The 15,423-nt window shown below is 50.0% G+C and overlaps 1 gene segment (V, D, J or C); it reads left to right on the top strand.

Annotated features, from left to right (window-relative positions):
* The window catches only part of LOC138498388 (immunoglobulin heavy constant epsilon-like), a 246,953-nt gene that overhangs the window by 88,637 nt on the left and 142,893 nt on the right, over positions 1–15,423 (top strand). Inside the window, 1 exon segment of the C gene segment in view lies at positions 11,290–11,532. Within this exon segment, the coding sequence occupies positions 11,290–11,532 (243 nt within the window).

Below are 15,423 nucleotides of genomic sequence, written 5' to 3'. Positions count from 1 at the left end.
GACGAACAGTTGCTCGAAGTTCGTGCATAAGCACCATCATTATTCTCAACACGGCCCGTGTGAGGCAGGCTGCCCTGAAGTCTGGCAGCTCGGTGATGCATTGCGGTTGTGGCTCGCCTTCCGAAATGTAGGCCAGGCATCCCGAGTTTTCTCGGCAGCAGCAGTTCTCGTCCTCAGTTGGCATTAGCTCGCACCGATTGCATGTGCACCAGGTGGAGACGCCGTCCATTCGACTAGGCCCAGGCTCTTCATCTGTTGATTCGTCCTGCCAACTGCTGTCCGAATCCCCATCGTTTTCGCGTGCTTCCCTTTCCAGTAGTTCCTCCTCGGTATACTCGGGCTCGTACATGTAGGGCATTATTGTAGCCATTGTGTGTTAAACAAACTAAAATAATTTATAGCGGTGGTACTGGTATCTGTTCACACGGGCTACAAGCGGCGAAGGTAGCTGACCAGAGCACTGAAACGAGTCACAGAATACTCAAAGTAACACAGAGAGAGGAATGGAATCGAAAATCTGCTGCTGTGTGTTGTGAAACGGTCTGTTTATACTTATTGAGGAAAGAGGCGTCCTGCCATTTCCATGGCGACACGTCATTAGCTGAAGGGCAGCAAATGTTGACACGAGACGTGCTTTGGCGTTGGGAAATGGGCGGTACGAGTCTGCTGATGACAGGCTCAGGGGCGGGGGAATTGATTTAGTGCCGCAAAAGCAGGTCAGCCAGGGCGATCAGGGAAAAGATAGGATTATCAGAAAATGGCGGCTCCCTGGTGCTTGTTTTCTCGTGCGTTTAATGGACGAAAACTCGGGTAAGGTCCATAGGAAAGTTTTCTAAAATCGAGCCACTTAGGCTTAAAAAAACATGGCCGACCCGTAGGGACAATAAACATTTTTACTAGACCATGCCTTTAACAGCCCATGGCGCCGTCGGTACCAGTGTCGACGCCGAAGCCTTCCGCACTCATGACGCCGAGATTGTCGACGCTCTCAGCGTCAAAGCCTTCAGCGCTCTCGACGCCTTTGGGGATTTTTGCCCGAAATTTGCCATTGGAGTACCCTGATGTCATGGATCCTCCTAGGAAGGCTACTGCGAAGTCTGTGAGGCCAGTATTGGACTCCAGGCCCTCTTCTGTCCCCAGGCCATGGTTTCAACTCCCTCTGGGCGACATATATGAAGAGGAGGAAAGGTCTGAAATTGAGGACCCTGGTGAACTTTCTGTAGCTCCAATCTTTTCTGGAGACAGTCAATTGGAGGGGTTAGGCAAACCCTTCATGATACCAGTGGGTTGGACACTTCTCCGGAAGTGGAATTTGGTAGGCCTGAGCCTGGGGCTCATGCTGAGTCTTCATACAGGCGGCTCATGGCTAGGGTCTTGGAGTATCTGGGCTGGTCCAGTCCTCCTGAAGACTTTGTACAGGATGATCTAACAGACATTTTAGATCAAGGTCTGTCCTCTGACCCGGTGTTACCGTTTCATCTCACCTTACAGAAAAGGGTGGCGGCTGCTTGGCAGTCACCGGAATCTCTTCCGGCTGTTAATAAATCTTTGACAAAAAAGTACCGCCCTTCCATTAGCGACCCCAGCTATTTATCCACTCACCCTACTGCCGAAAGTTTGGTGATTCAGGCGGCTACGGCCACCTCGAGGCAGGCGGCGTACCCTGCCATCCCTCCTGATAGGGACGACAAACGCTTCGACGGTTGGGCTTGGAAGGTATTTTCTGCGGGGAGCATGGCATTGAAATTGGCCAACTCCACTTGTGCCTTAGCAAGGTTCTCACACACTCGGCGGAACTGTGTTTCCTTAGGGGCTGAGCATATCCCCGAGGGGGAAGAAAGGGATGGCTTCCTGGCTCTCGTGCAAGACGGCAAGGATGCCATGTGCGAATCCCTTTGGGTTTGGATACGGCAGACAGTGTTAGCCGGTGCATGGCTGCGAGCACCGTTATACGCAGATTTGCGTGGTTGCGGAAGTCAGGTTTTGCTCCGGATGTGCAAAGCCGTCTTCTGAACATGCCTTTTGATGGCGCACATTTGTTTGGAAACAAGGCTGATGAGAACCTTGAAAGGTTGCAGACCTCGAAAGCTGCGGCAAAATCTTTAAGCGCAGCTGTGCGTCAACCTCCGCCTTTTCGTCCTAGGGGACAGCAGTGGAGGGGAGGTTCTTTTCGTTACTATTCCTCCTTTGGTAGAACGAGAGGGACCGCCAGTCAAAGGGGCCAGCGAAAAAGTACCTGTGGTGGTCGGGGAAATAGAGGTGCCAAAGCCGCTCAGGCAGCTGCCTCTTTGCCTTCAGGCACTGCCGGAGCTGCTTCCAAGCAGTCATGCATGTCCCATGGTTCGCCGGTTGGGGGCAGACTGTCTCAGCATCTCGAAGAATGGCGAGCCATTACTTCAGATGCGTGGGTTCCGGATACCATACCCACGGCTACTGCCTTCCCTTCCTACAGCAGCTTCAAGACAATCCACCAGGGAAACTCTCTTTGAAGCTTCCAGATCCGCTCCTTGTGCAGGAAATCTTAACCCTGCTGGTGAAAGGCGCTGTAGAACTGCGGAGAGGAACAAGAGATGGTATTCCCCTTATTTTTTGATCCCCAAGAAAAGACGGGGGATTGAGATCCATCCTGGACTTGCGTTGGTTGAACAAACTTCTCAGGAAGGACAAGTTCAAGATGGTTACTCTTTCTCAGGTCCTCCAGGCCCTTCAACTTCATGATTGGTTGGTGTCTCTGGACCTACAGGATGCTTACTTTCATGTGCCGATTCATCCCAAGCACAGAAAGTACCTGAGGTTTGCGGCTGGAGACTCGCACTTTCAGTTTCGGGTCCTGATGTTCGGATTGACCTCCGCACGAGGGTCTTCACCAAGCTAATAGTCGTGGTGACAGCATACCTCAGGCGAGGGGGGATTCACGTCTACCCCTACCTGGACGACTGGCTGATCCGGGTGCGCTCTCCCGAGCAAGCGTTGGATCACCTCGGTCTCACCGGCCCCTCCCTCCACAAGCTGGGCTTCTGCCTAAATTTTAAGAAGTCGCATCTGACACCTTCCCAACGGCTCCAATACATCGGGGCCGTTTTAGACATGTCCTTGGGGAAGTGCTCGCCTCCCAAGGTGAGGGCTCATCACATTGTGCAGATGGTGGACAAGTTTCAACATGCCCAGAGTCTCCCGGCTTTCGAATTCTTAAGGTTGCTCGGCCTCGTGGCATCCTGCATTTTTCTGGTGCCAGAGGCCAGGCTGAGGATGAGATCCCTGCAATGGGTCCTCAAGATGCGGTGGTTGCCGTTCTCAGACAAGATGTCGGATCCTGTTCAGATTCCACTCTCGATCTCCCAGAATCTTCTGTGGTGGGCCAATGAAGGGAACCTGATGAAGGGTGAGCCGTTTTGGCAACCATGGCCGGAGGTGGCGGTAGTGACGGATGCTCCCTCACAGGATGGAGCGCTCATGCCGGCGACTTGACAGCCAGCGGTCGCTGGTCTCCGTCGGAGTCCAAACTACACATCAACCTGTTAGAGCTGAGGGCCATCAGGCTAGCCCTGGAGGCTTTTCTGCCGTCTGTACGGGGGAAGAGAGTCCTAATCATGACGGACAACACCGTGGCCATGCATTACCTCAACAAAAAAGGAGGGGTAGGGTCACTCCCGTTGTGCAGAGTGGCAATGCAGCTCTGGTTCTGGGCCATCCAGCAGGGAATTTCGATCTCGGCAGTTCATCTGGCCGGAGAAGAAAATGCAGCGGCGGATGCTCTGAGCAGGCAGAGCACGGTCTCTCACGAGTGGGAGTTGGCTGAGGAAGTCCTTCAGGAGATCATCGCCCTTTGGGGAACCCCACAAGTGGATCACTTCGCCACCAGTGTCAACCGGAAGTGCAAGAGATTCTGCTCAAGGAAATTTCCTCCAAGAGGAGCCTTAGGAGACTCATTCGTAGTGGATTGGTTGTTCCCACTGCTGTACGCGTTTCCTCCAGTCCCCATCATACCTCAAGTATTAAGGAGGTTACGGAGGTTCGGTTCCCACATGATCCTCATTGCTCTGGATTTGGCCAGGAGAGCGTGGTACCTGGACCTTCTAGAAATGTCCATCTGCCCTCAACTCCGTCTTCCCTACCGAGAGGATCTGCTCTTGCGAGAGGGGGGTCGGGTTCTCCATCCAGAGTTCAGGACTCCCAACCTTCACGCTTGCTATCTGAAAGGTTGAGATACAAGGATTGGGACCTCCCGGATGACATGATGGAGGTGTTGCTTTGGGCCGGGAGACCAGCAACAAAATCTCTGTACCGGTGCCGTTAGCGTAAGTTCTGCGACTGGTGCAGAGAACACAATGTTGATCCTTTTCAGTGCTCCATTCCTATGGTTTTGTCTTTCTTACTTTCTTTGGCCTACAGGGGCCTTCAAGTTGGTACCATTAAGGGTGTCTATATTTAAGCGCTCGTCTGAAGAATGTTCTTACTTTAGGATTCCTTTGATTTCTCAATTTCTTAAAGGACTGACTAATGTGTTCCCACCGTCCGCTTTCCAGGTGCCGGTTTGGGATTTGAATTTGGTTTTCAAATTTCTCATGGGTGCTCCGTTTGAACCTTTGCACTCTTGTCCTTTGAGATTATTGTCCTTCAAGACAGTGTTCTTGGTTGCGGTTTCTTCCGCTCGCATAGTGAGTGAATTGCAGGCACTTTCCTCTAAGCCACCCTTTACTGTGTTCCACAAGGACAGGGTAGAACTGCGGCTAAGGCCTTCCTTTCTACCTAAGGTAGTATCTGAGTTTCCTTTGAGTCAGAAGGTGGTTCTTCCTTCTTTCTATCCTCCTCCTCATCCTGGTAAGGAAGAAGAGCGACTCTATAGGTTGGATCCTAGGAGAGCCTTGAGCTTTTACATTTCTAGGATGTCCAGGGTCAAAGTGGACGATCAACTCTTTGTAGGATATGCTGGACACTGATTGGGCCAGGCTGTTACCAAACAGACCTTGTCCAGGTGGATTATCCTCACCATTACGGAGTGTTACCGATTGGCGGATAAGGACCCTCCTGAAGGGTTGCAAGCTCATTCCACTAGTGGCGTGGCTTCTTCCACCGTCCTCCAATGGGGAGTTCCTATTAGGAATATTTGTGAGGCTGCTACATGGTCTTCGCTCCACACCTTTGTTAAACATTACTCCCTGGATACGATTCATGGTCAGGATATGGCCTTTGGGAAGGCGGTTCTTTAATCCGCAATCTGATTGGGTACTCTAAATTCTTTTCCCTCCTCCATTCACTGTTACTGCTTTGGGAGTCTGTCAAAGATGTGGAATACGTTGGAGCACACAATCCATTCGAAGAACAAGTTACTTACCAACTGGTAACGTTCTTTCGACTGGATGTCCCTCCAACTTATTCCACATCGCCCTCCCAGCCTGCCCCTCTGGAGAATTACCTATGCGAATTGCAGCTTAGGTTTCCGCAAGGCTATGTGCAGACAAGCAGGCATGAGACTGGTGCCACACGTTCTGAGGGAAAAACTTAAACTGAGGCTACGGGCGCCGTGCGTCCTATTTATAACATCCGATGAAGTCACCCTCGAGGGAGGCCTTCGAGGGACATCGACCCAACGTCATCGACGCAGGACACCCTCTGCCAAAAAAGTTTCCGAAGTGCACAGCTGTGGACATTACATGTCAATGATGTGGAATACGCTGGAGGAACATCCAGTCGAAAGAACGTTACCAGTTGGTAAGTAACTTGTTCTTCTCCTCTTCCTTCTCTCTCACTCTACCCTGCTAACCTATCTCTTTCCTCTATCCCTCTCTCCCTCCTTTTTCCCTCCTTTTTCCGCACAGCCTGCTGACTCACCTCAGAGTCTCATTGGTCCCTGGCACCCTCGCCAGTCCTCTTGCACTTACCTCTGGGCCTTGCACTTGCCTCATCACCACTGCACTTGGTCAATGACCCATTAGAGCGTCATTCTCTCAACACTTACCCCAGCTCTTTGACTGGGTGCACTTGTTCACCCCTCCCCCACCTGCACTTATCCCTCCCCTTGCCTTCACCTGTCTGAGCTCTTGCACGATCCGACTGTACCATGCCTTGAAGATCATCTGTTTCTCCCTTGTCTCCCCTCCCTGCATGGTTGCGCCTCGAAACACTTGTGTATAGGCACATTACAAATGAACAATAAATAAATAAAATAAATGTCTCATAGGAACCGGAGAGCGCGAGAGAGGGGATACATGGAAACCGGTGGCCCTCATGCTGTAGCCATGAGGTGCCCGTTCCCTGACTGGAAGCCACAGTCTAGGGATGTCTGAGAGGCAGGCAGAGAGGTGCTTGTTCGATGGCTGAAAGTACTAGTCAAAGGGTATCTGCAGGGCAGGCAGTATCCTCTGATCCAAGAAGCTGGGAAAGGATTGTTATGCAAACGGTGAGTTTCAATGAATCAAAGAAAGCTGTTGTGCGTTGGAGAGAGTGAAAGCTACATTGTATCGGAGTGGTCGCGTGCAGGCAGTACGTTCTCAAAAGCTTCCGATGAGAACTGAATGATGAGAAAGCGGTTTGTGCAAATGAGCATCCGAGTGGAGCAGCGAAGTTAGAGCAAAATACCGAAGTGAATGTTTAAAACTGCATTTGAACCTTCCAAATGTGAATAACAATTCTAAAGCAACGGGAGCTAGTGAAATTACGAGAGTTTTCTGCAAGTGAGCAACTGAGTTGAGCAGCAATGTGTAAGCAAAATACCAAAGTGAAAGTTTAAAACTGCATTTGAAGCTTCCAAGTGTGAATAACAATTGCAGAGCCATGCCAGAGAGTGAAATGATGAGAAAGAGTTTCTCTGCTAGCGATCAGCCGAGGCAAGCAGCAAAGTTTGAGCAAAATACTGAACTGAAAGTTTAACCTGCATTTGAACCTGCTAAATGTGAATAACCCAACAATCCCAAATCAAGGGATGGCGTGCTTGGGTAGTGTAACTGGTTGCGCGACCTGAAGTGGGTGGACCGTGTGGTCTGTCAACTGCACCTAGACCAGGGGGCCCCAATTAAAGAAACCAGGAAGAGCACAATATTGGCTTTGAATTAGTGCAACCAGCTTGAGAAAGAAAAACCTAAGATCCTACTGAACCCTGTGAGAGCATTTGGTGAAGCCAGACTACAAGCCTGAGCAAGGGAGATCTAAGCTTCTGGGGGAACAATATCTTTGGAACTTTATTTGAGTGTACCAGCAGCTGCGACTTGGGGGAGGAACCCTAAACGTTGTGTTGTGAACTAGTGCTTGAAAATTGGGGAAGAGAATCCTGAGTTTCTTGGGCACAGTATATTTTAAACATTGTGTTGTGAATACATGTTTCAAGCTTGGGGAAGGGAACCCCAAGCTCTTTTGGAACGTTGGCATTGTGTTGTGAATACATGCTTCACTCTTGGGGAAGGGAACCCCAAGCTCTTTTGGAACTTTGTTTTAGTGAGCCAGAATCTACAGTTTGGAGAAAGACCCCTAAGCTCCTTTTGAGAACTTTGTGATTGGAACTGTATCCTGAGCTTGGGGGAGCTAGAGACTGCTCCAGACTTCAATTTAGCTTGAGGAAAGAACCCTGAGCTCCTTTTGGGAACATTGCTTTTGGAATTGTATCCTGAACTTGGGGACGGGAGGTATAGGTTGCTCCAGACTTCACTTTAGCTTGGGGACAGAACCCTGGCTCCTTTTGAGAATTTTGCCTTTTCAACTGTATCCTGAATTTGGGGAAGTGAGCTAGAGATTGCTCCAGACTTTAATTTGGACACTAATTTTGAGTTAGAATATCACTGCACTACAATTAGGTATTAGACGTGAGGGAAAGCATAGGTTTTGACTCAGACTTTTGTATTGGACCTCTGAACATAAGCATGCATTAGATTTTTTAGGTAGGGTAATTCCCACCATAGCTATAGAGCAAGTTAGGTGTTCCACCCATGCTGACAATTTAATAAAGATTTTCAGATACTGTTACATCTGTTGTCTGTGCCATCTTTTGATACCATGCCTGTCTCATATATGGTGTCAGAGTGGGATACAGCTCAACCAAAACAGGTTGGGAGGACCTTGAAATATGAGAAACTACATCTGTTGCCTGTGTCATCTCTTGACACCATGCCTGTCTCACAGCAGCCATTAGCCGGCATGAGGAAGCTTACCCTGGACTTGCGGAAAGTCGTTTGTGCAGTTCTGAGGGCACTTACCATGGCAGATCTGATGCAGTGAGGGCGTCAGTGCAGGTGGCACGTGGGTAATGCCAGCGTGCTGTGGAGCTGTTAGCCATCAGGTGGAGAGGAAACCATAGCAGCTGGAGGATCAAGTGTGAGCGGGACCCCTGGGCGCTGAATCGAGGAACAGAGAACAGCTGCAGAGAAGAAGCTGGAAGGGTGAGGTAAGCCAGCAATTGGGGGGACTCGCATACAGAAAGAAAGGCAGGCGCTAGCATCGGAAAGCGCGGTGGCCATCTTGGGTCGGGTCACCACTTATCCTAAGACCCCGGCAGCACTGTGCTGTAACATAAACAAAGGATTATAACAGCGGCAGCAATGCAAGTGCCTGGGAGGAGGTGAGTAGAGTGGCAACACGCTCTTCCGCATCTCAGTGAAGCTTGATTTTCCGGACAAGGCATATGTAATTTTGACATTGCAGCATATATACAAACATTAAAAAAATGCCTGTTCTAACCACCAGCAGCACAGCGCTTTAACATAAAGAAAGGATAATAACAGCAGCAAGCGGGCATCAACGTGAGTGTCTGGGAGGAGGCGAGTACAGTGGCAGCACACTCTTCCTCGTCTCTGTGAAAGAGACATTTTCTTCAGCGCAGTACTGGCTGGGACAGCAGGAGCCGCGGGGAAGGACACAAGAGTCAAAGCACTGGCCGGCCAGCAGCAGCATTGCAGGGGCCCATCAAGAAGGTCATTTAACAGAGTAAGGAGCAAAGGCCCATCAAGAGGGCAGAGGTGGATCTAACGGTCGCCAGGCAGACAAATGGCGACGGGGCCCCTGCCCCAGGCCCCACCCCTTCCACACAGCAAAAGGCCCTTTCTGTTGTGATGTCACTCCAGTTCGAGTTGAGTTGTATGTGCGTTTGTTCTGCCCTTCTTTCACAGTGTCAAAGGTTTAGCCTAAAATTGTGAAAGAAGAGCAGAACTGTTCAGGGTGTGCATTTGTTATTTTGGGAATGGGGAGGCAGGCCACCAGGTATGAGTTACATGTTGGCTGTGTTGGAGGCAGGACACCAAGTATGGGCCAAGTTTCTTGTCTTATTCGCTAGCGCCGCGGTTTCCTTCCCCTAGGCACTACACTACAGTCCAAAGCCGTGAAGGGGACTACATTCTTGGTGGGCTTTTCTTGTGAAAAGCACCCTGAGCTGGGGACAGTCATGAATGAGAAAGCCTCCCACTCCCCCATCACGACCTGCACCAGTGAAGGGAAATGCCTGCCTTTGGCTGGATGGAGTGAACACAGGCTGCGGCCCCGAACAGTGCCGTCTGCACTGATGTGCGCCCTGAAGTTGGTGGCTGCCCCAAAGGAAGCCCCAGGAGAGGGACCATCCCTGGCCCGGTGAGTCAGAGACTCAGGGCCCGGCTCAGAGGACCGCAGCACTGCGTATAGCAGCTGCACGGCTCCCCTGCAGCACACAGGCTGCCCTCAGGGGCCCACCTCGTTACCTCTGTGGCTCTCTAACTGAGTGTATTTCTCTATCTTTCTTGTCCTGCCCGCCTTATTCTCCCTTCCCCTCCATCGCCCTATCTCGTTTTTCATCTGTTTCTCTAGCATTCTCTCACCTGTGTTCTTCTCTAACTCCATCGCCCTTCCCCCACGACTTCCTCTTCCATCCTATGTTCCATCTTTCTTTCTCTTTACTTACTTTATACATACTACCTCTCCCAGCCTCCCTGTCTTTACTTATATTTCTTTCTCCTTCGTTCTCATCCCTTCATCTCACTTCTCCCTTGCCCCTCTTTGTCTCCCTCGCCCCTCTTTCTCATCGTCCTGCTCTTGTGACCACACTTAACTCCGCCCACCCAAAGCTCCGCCTCCATGACCCGCCCACCTAGGGCCCACACCAGGTGCTCCCCACGGGGCCCTTTGCCTTAAATCTGCCACTGCAAGAGGGTCAGTTGACTGGGGAAGGACCTGGCCAAGCATATCCTCTTTGTCACTGTGTTTGCGAGCGGGGGGAATGGAGAATGCAAACGAAATGGCAGATTTATTGAAAAGGATCCAAGCGGCCACTAGGGAGAAAAGCATGGAATGGCTTATAGCTCAAGCCACAGCTAAGGAAGAGAACGAGTAACAAGGCGTATTGGTGCTGGAAGACACAGAGGGGGAAGAGTTCATCCCAGATACACATCCAAGATTGGCCGGTCGCAGTCCAAAGAAAAGAAGAGCGAGTCGATGAGGGAATATTCCAAAGCAGCAAATCGGTTAGCTGGTACACACCAAGTTTTTGTTACAGTACTTTAAAGTATAAAGATCCAGCAATGCTGGTTTCAATCATTTTCAGGTGCGAGGGAGGAAATAAGGCCTTGGCACAAGACCCCGCTATACACACGAAGAAAAAGAAAGGATCCACAGTGGGAATCCTCCCGTCCCTTGCACACTATCTGTGTACGGCACTAGCAGAGACCTTAGTTACAGTGTCCACGGATGCGCGTCGCTCAGACTGCATTCCCTTGCATTCCGGCGGACTTGAACAAACAGTAACGTTATTCTGCCAACACGAGACACCCAGCCCGAACCTCGTGCAGAACGCTCCATGCGCTTATCCTGGTAACACGCTTGGCACTTTATTCAGATGAACGTATTTCTGACTGCCTCTGACCTTTGAGGCACTTAGGAGTGCAGCAGCCATTACCCAGCAGTCAAGGGCTCCGTATATATTACACCATACTTGGCACTTCAGTGTCTATCGCAGGCTTGGGGCATCATTTTCTGTCTAGGGTCAGGGAACGGGTCTTTGAAGATACGGACTGCCTTGAGTCCCCCGTGTTACTGTTACTACATATTGGTATTGGCACTGTATGTGCGCTTGTACATGAAATTGGAACACCCATTATCCATTCAGGCTTCTGATGAAGAGGGAGCACCTCGAAACACGTTAAGCCATTAATACTGGACTTTTGCTCATTGCTAAATTGTGTTCTTTCTTGCTATTAAAAAACCCTTGTTTTAGATAAACTGGGTGTATATATTTCTCTTTGAATGATCATATGTAATCATTACTTTGTGATGCTGTATGTAAAAATGTGGGATTGCTTTCCATGAATAACTAACCAGCTTTTTGGTGGATTTTAATAGTGTGCAAGGGACGGGAATATTCCAAAGCACCAGACAGACTGAAGGATGCCCTGAAAAGGAAATGCCCAGAAGAAGATGATGACCCTCTAGCAGCCAAGAGTTCTCAAAGAATGGGGAAGTCATCTGTGAAGGAGGCGGAAGCGAATGGCAAGAGGGAAACACCAAAGCAGAGGCAGCAGACAAGCTCTAGAGTTAAAAAGCCCCTGGGGGCCTCAACAGCAGTGGCGGAGCAGGACGCATTGGGTGAGAATTCGCAAAAATGGTGGAAATGCATATTAAAAAAGCGCTGAAAGGATTGCATGAATTTGAGTATGAGACGTCCTCACGCTACTGTCGACATCAGCGCATAGACGCCCTTGGGCCTTAGTGGCACTTTATACATTTTCAAATAATAATAATAATAATAATGAAAAGTTGTGCATCGATAAAGTTAATTCCTGCAGGGACAGCTATATTAATAATTTATTTCTTATATAGTGCTACACACCCCTAGGTCTCAGAGCACTGAAATAACAGTAGCGGTCAGAAGGGACCCAGGGTGCACACCCATGGCCACAAGGGCAGCGGGCCTAGTATGGCACATATCCCTGGGAGTGAAAGAAAAGCTATGGAAAGCTATGGAGTAAGGTGTTTATTGACATATTTACGTTGCTCGAGCTTGAGAAGGTCGGGCTGGACATAGTGAAAGGTGGCAAGAAGGAACATGACAGGAAGGAAGGCAGGAAGAGCGTGAGGGAGGAGAGGAAAATTATGAATTGGCTGTATGCCTTCAGAAGGTACACCTCCATATGATTGAAAAATACTCGGGTGATGCCGTTGCACTGATAACGTACGAGCAGCGCATCCACGAGGCGCACAAAGAGTGTGGGGGTGAGGCATGGCTCAAGTATGAGGAGGGTGTCAGGCTAAAAATGCAAATGTATTCCAGCATGAATTGGGTTGATGAGACGTGTCAGGGTACATACACAAGATAATATGCAGTAATGGTCACAAAGGCATTTCAAGGGGTGAGCAGCAGCCATTTAGGAATCAGTAACCAAGTTGGAGGGGCAGGAGTTATCAGAATAGCGAAAGAGAAAGGTGCCCCTTTCGGGGGGTGGTGGAGCCTGGTCCAGGGGTTTCGAATCAGGGAAAGACACCACTTGCTGGAAATTTGAAAAGGGGAAGCGTACTTGGGGAGCCAACTGCAAGATCAGGCATGCATGCAGCAAATGTGGCCGAGACTACACGGCCGCCTGGTGTCGGACTAAGGAGCAACAGGTTTCTAAGCAGAGGGAGCAGACAAAGCAGAATGGAAACAACCTAACCCTATCAAGATCTAGACATTGCGGCAGCTGATGAACACATATCACGACAGAATAGCAGCCAAGAAACTGTTGAAAGGTTTCTCGAAGGGGTTCAGGATACCAAGCCACAGTGTCTTCAGTGGGTCGGTCCCCAAAAACTTGAAATCAGCATCCATCAAACCAGAGATAGTGGATCAAAAAATTCAAAAGGAGATAAAGCTAGGCAGGATAGTGGGGCCATTCGATGTGGCCCCCTTTGAGGAATGAGTGGTTTCTTCCCTAGGGGTGGTTCCAAAGAAGGAAGCAGGGCAATTTAGATTAAATCACCATCTCTCATAACCTAAGGGAGCATCTGTAAATAGTGGCCTGGACCCAGTCCAGGGTTCAGTGGGGTACACTTCCTTTGACGAGGCACTAGACCTGGTGAAGGAGGCGGGCATAGGAGCTCTGTTGGCGAAAGCGGACATTGAGTCCACATTCCAACTAATGCCAGTCCACCCAGAGAGCTTCAGTTTGCTGTGGCTCCAGTTTCAAGATAAGCTCTACTTCGACAAATGCATGCCTATGAGCTGCTCTATCTCATGCCGCTACTTCGAGCTGTTCAGCACCTTCATTGAGTGGGCGGCGAGGAAGAGATACGCTGGGGCAAGGTTGGCACACTACCTAGATGATTTTCTGTTTGTGGGTAAGGAAGGTGAAGACAGATGCGTGGCAGCGTTAAGTGCATTCGAGCAACTGGCAGAGCAGCTAGGTGTCCTACTTGAAAAGGATAAAATGGTGAGGCCAACTACAAACATGACATTCCTCGGTATCAAAATCGACACCATTGAGGGTCTCAGCAGGCGCCCCATGGAGAAGATATAGCAGTTTAAGAAGGCCATTCAGGTCATAAGGAAGAAGGAGAAAGCTACCTTAGCGGAACTGCAGAAACTGATGGGGCAAGTTAACTTTGCATGGAGGATCATCCTGGCTGGCAGGGTGGTGCAGGCGCATCATCACATACGCCTGGGGGGCGGGAGTGAAGAGAGAGCTCCAGGTCTCGGAAAGTTCCCTGGAGTCCTTTAATGAGATGTCGGTATGGAGGGAGTAATGGCAGTCTAGCGAAGAGTTAGAGCTCTTCACATATGCGTCAGGAGATGTGGGTTTTGGAGCTTTTCTGACAGGAACCTGGTGCATGAGCACATGGCCTGTGGCATGAAAGGAGTAAACGCTAACAGAGAACATAGCGTTCCTGGAGCTGTTTCCAATTGCAGTTAGCGTCTACATCTGGCAGGAGAGGTTGGCCAAAAAGAAGATCACGCTGTGGTGCGATAACCAAGCAGTAGTGCAGGTGGTGAAAAGCGGTGCAGCAAATTGCCAGATGGTGCTTGCCCTGCTGCGTTTCTTTACACTTACCTGGCTGATACTGAACACAGTGGTTAGGGCGAGGCATATTTCACGTGTGCAGAACAGCATAGCTGATGCCTTGTCTTGTTTGCAGTGGAAGAGATTCAGGTAGCTCACACTGGGGGCAGAAGAGGAGATGTCAGTAATGCCGGAGTGGCTCTGGGGGATAGAGAGGATGCTCTAATGACACTCCTGGATAAAGTGCTGGCCCCAGGTATGTTGCAGTGCTACAAGGTGCACTTTGATAACTTCCTGGCAATTACAAAGCTCAATGGAATAATTGTAGAGCAGGATGTGGACAAAGTCATAAAGTAGTCCTATAAGGCAAAGAAGAGCCGGGCATGGTCAGCAACGGCCTTAGCACCAGTGGCATTCTTCAGCGGTACTAGAGGAGTAAAGGACCCCACAAAAATCAAGGTTATAAGGGCAGCCATGAAAGGCTGGTGGAGGCTGGAGGGCAGGGAGCCAGATCAGAGGCGCCCCATTACTTTCCAGGATCTGGCAGGTATGATGAGCAAGACCACACTTGCATGCGAAGGTGAATACGAGACCAAACTCTTCAGAGCAGCGTTCAGTTTAGCATTTTTTGGGCCTTTAGGGTAGCAAGCTTGTTGCAGCAAACAAGGCAGGTGATGTCCAAGGGGGCCTCGGGGAGGCTGATGTAGAGGTGCAGGAGGTGGTCATATTACTGAGAAGGTCAAAGACAGATCAGGCAGGTAAAGGGCAATGGGTCCAGCTGCACTGCATAAGCGATAGCACCTGCTGCCTGGTATGTCTGCTAACCAATGTTCGGGCCATTAGACCCAGCGGTGCAAGGAACCTGTTGGTCCACATGAACGGGCTGCCCCTAACAGTCTTTCAGTTCTGGGCAGTAATGGGCATGCTGTTGAGAGGAGTGGGTAGGGACCCTAAGCAGTACAACAACCACTCTTTAAGAATAGGAGCAGCCACCACGGCAGCAGGAGCAGGGGTAAGTGTCCAGGGGATTAAGGAGATTGGGCGATGGAAATCACGGCCCTGTAGAAAGTACATTAGGACCAATGAGATGTAGAGCATGCCAATGACGGATGGATATATTTTTCTCCCCTATGCTAGAGGATGCCACGTGTAGCAGAAAGGTAGCATGGGTGGTTGGTCCCTGTGGCTTCTGTGGAGAAGCCCGCCAAAATAGTGGAACAAAGGGCTCGACCTTGGTCAGAGTCACAGAGACGAACACAAACGCCATTTTGGAACCGAGTTCTGGCAAAAAGACCCAACCGTGAATTTAATATGAAATAAATAAAGCAGCGGTATCTTTAACATTGCACCAAAAAGTGGTGCGTTCAAAATCAATGGGAAAATCCCATACAGAATATTCCGAAGGAATATTTCGCATGGTAACCACTGCCACCAGGCAGAATCTCGACAAGGGGGGACTGCACAGTGCCCCCTTGCAAACAGACCCAGGGGCAATCAAATTACC

The sequence above is a fragment of the Ambystoma mexicanum genome, chromosome 5q (genome assembly GCF_040938575.1).
Source record: "Ambystoma mexicanum isolate Mex_15411 chromosome 5q, UKY_AmexF1_1, whole genome shotgun sequence".
NCBI classification, from domain to species: domain Eukaryota; kingdom Metazoa; phylum Chordata; class Amphibia; order Caudata; family Ambystomatidae; genus Ambystoma; species Ambystoma mexicanum.
The sequence above is the reverse complement of the archived record's forward strand: the minus strand, read 5'-3'. Positions and strand labels throughout refer to the sequence as shown.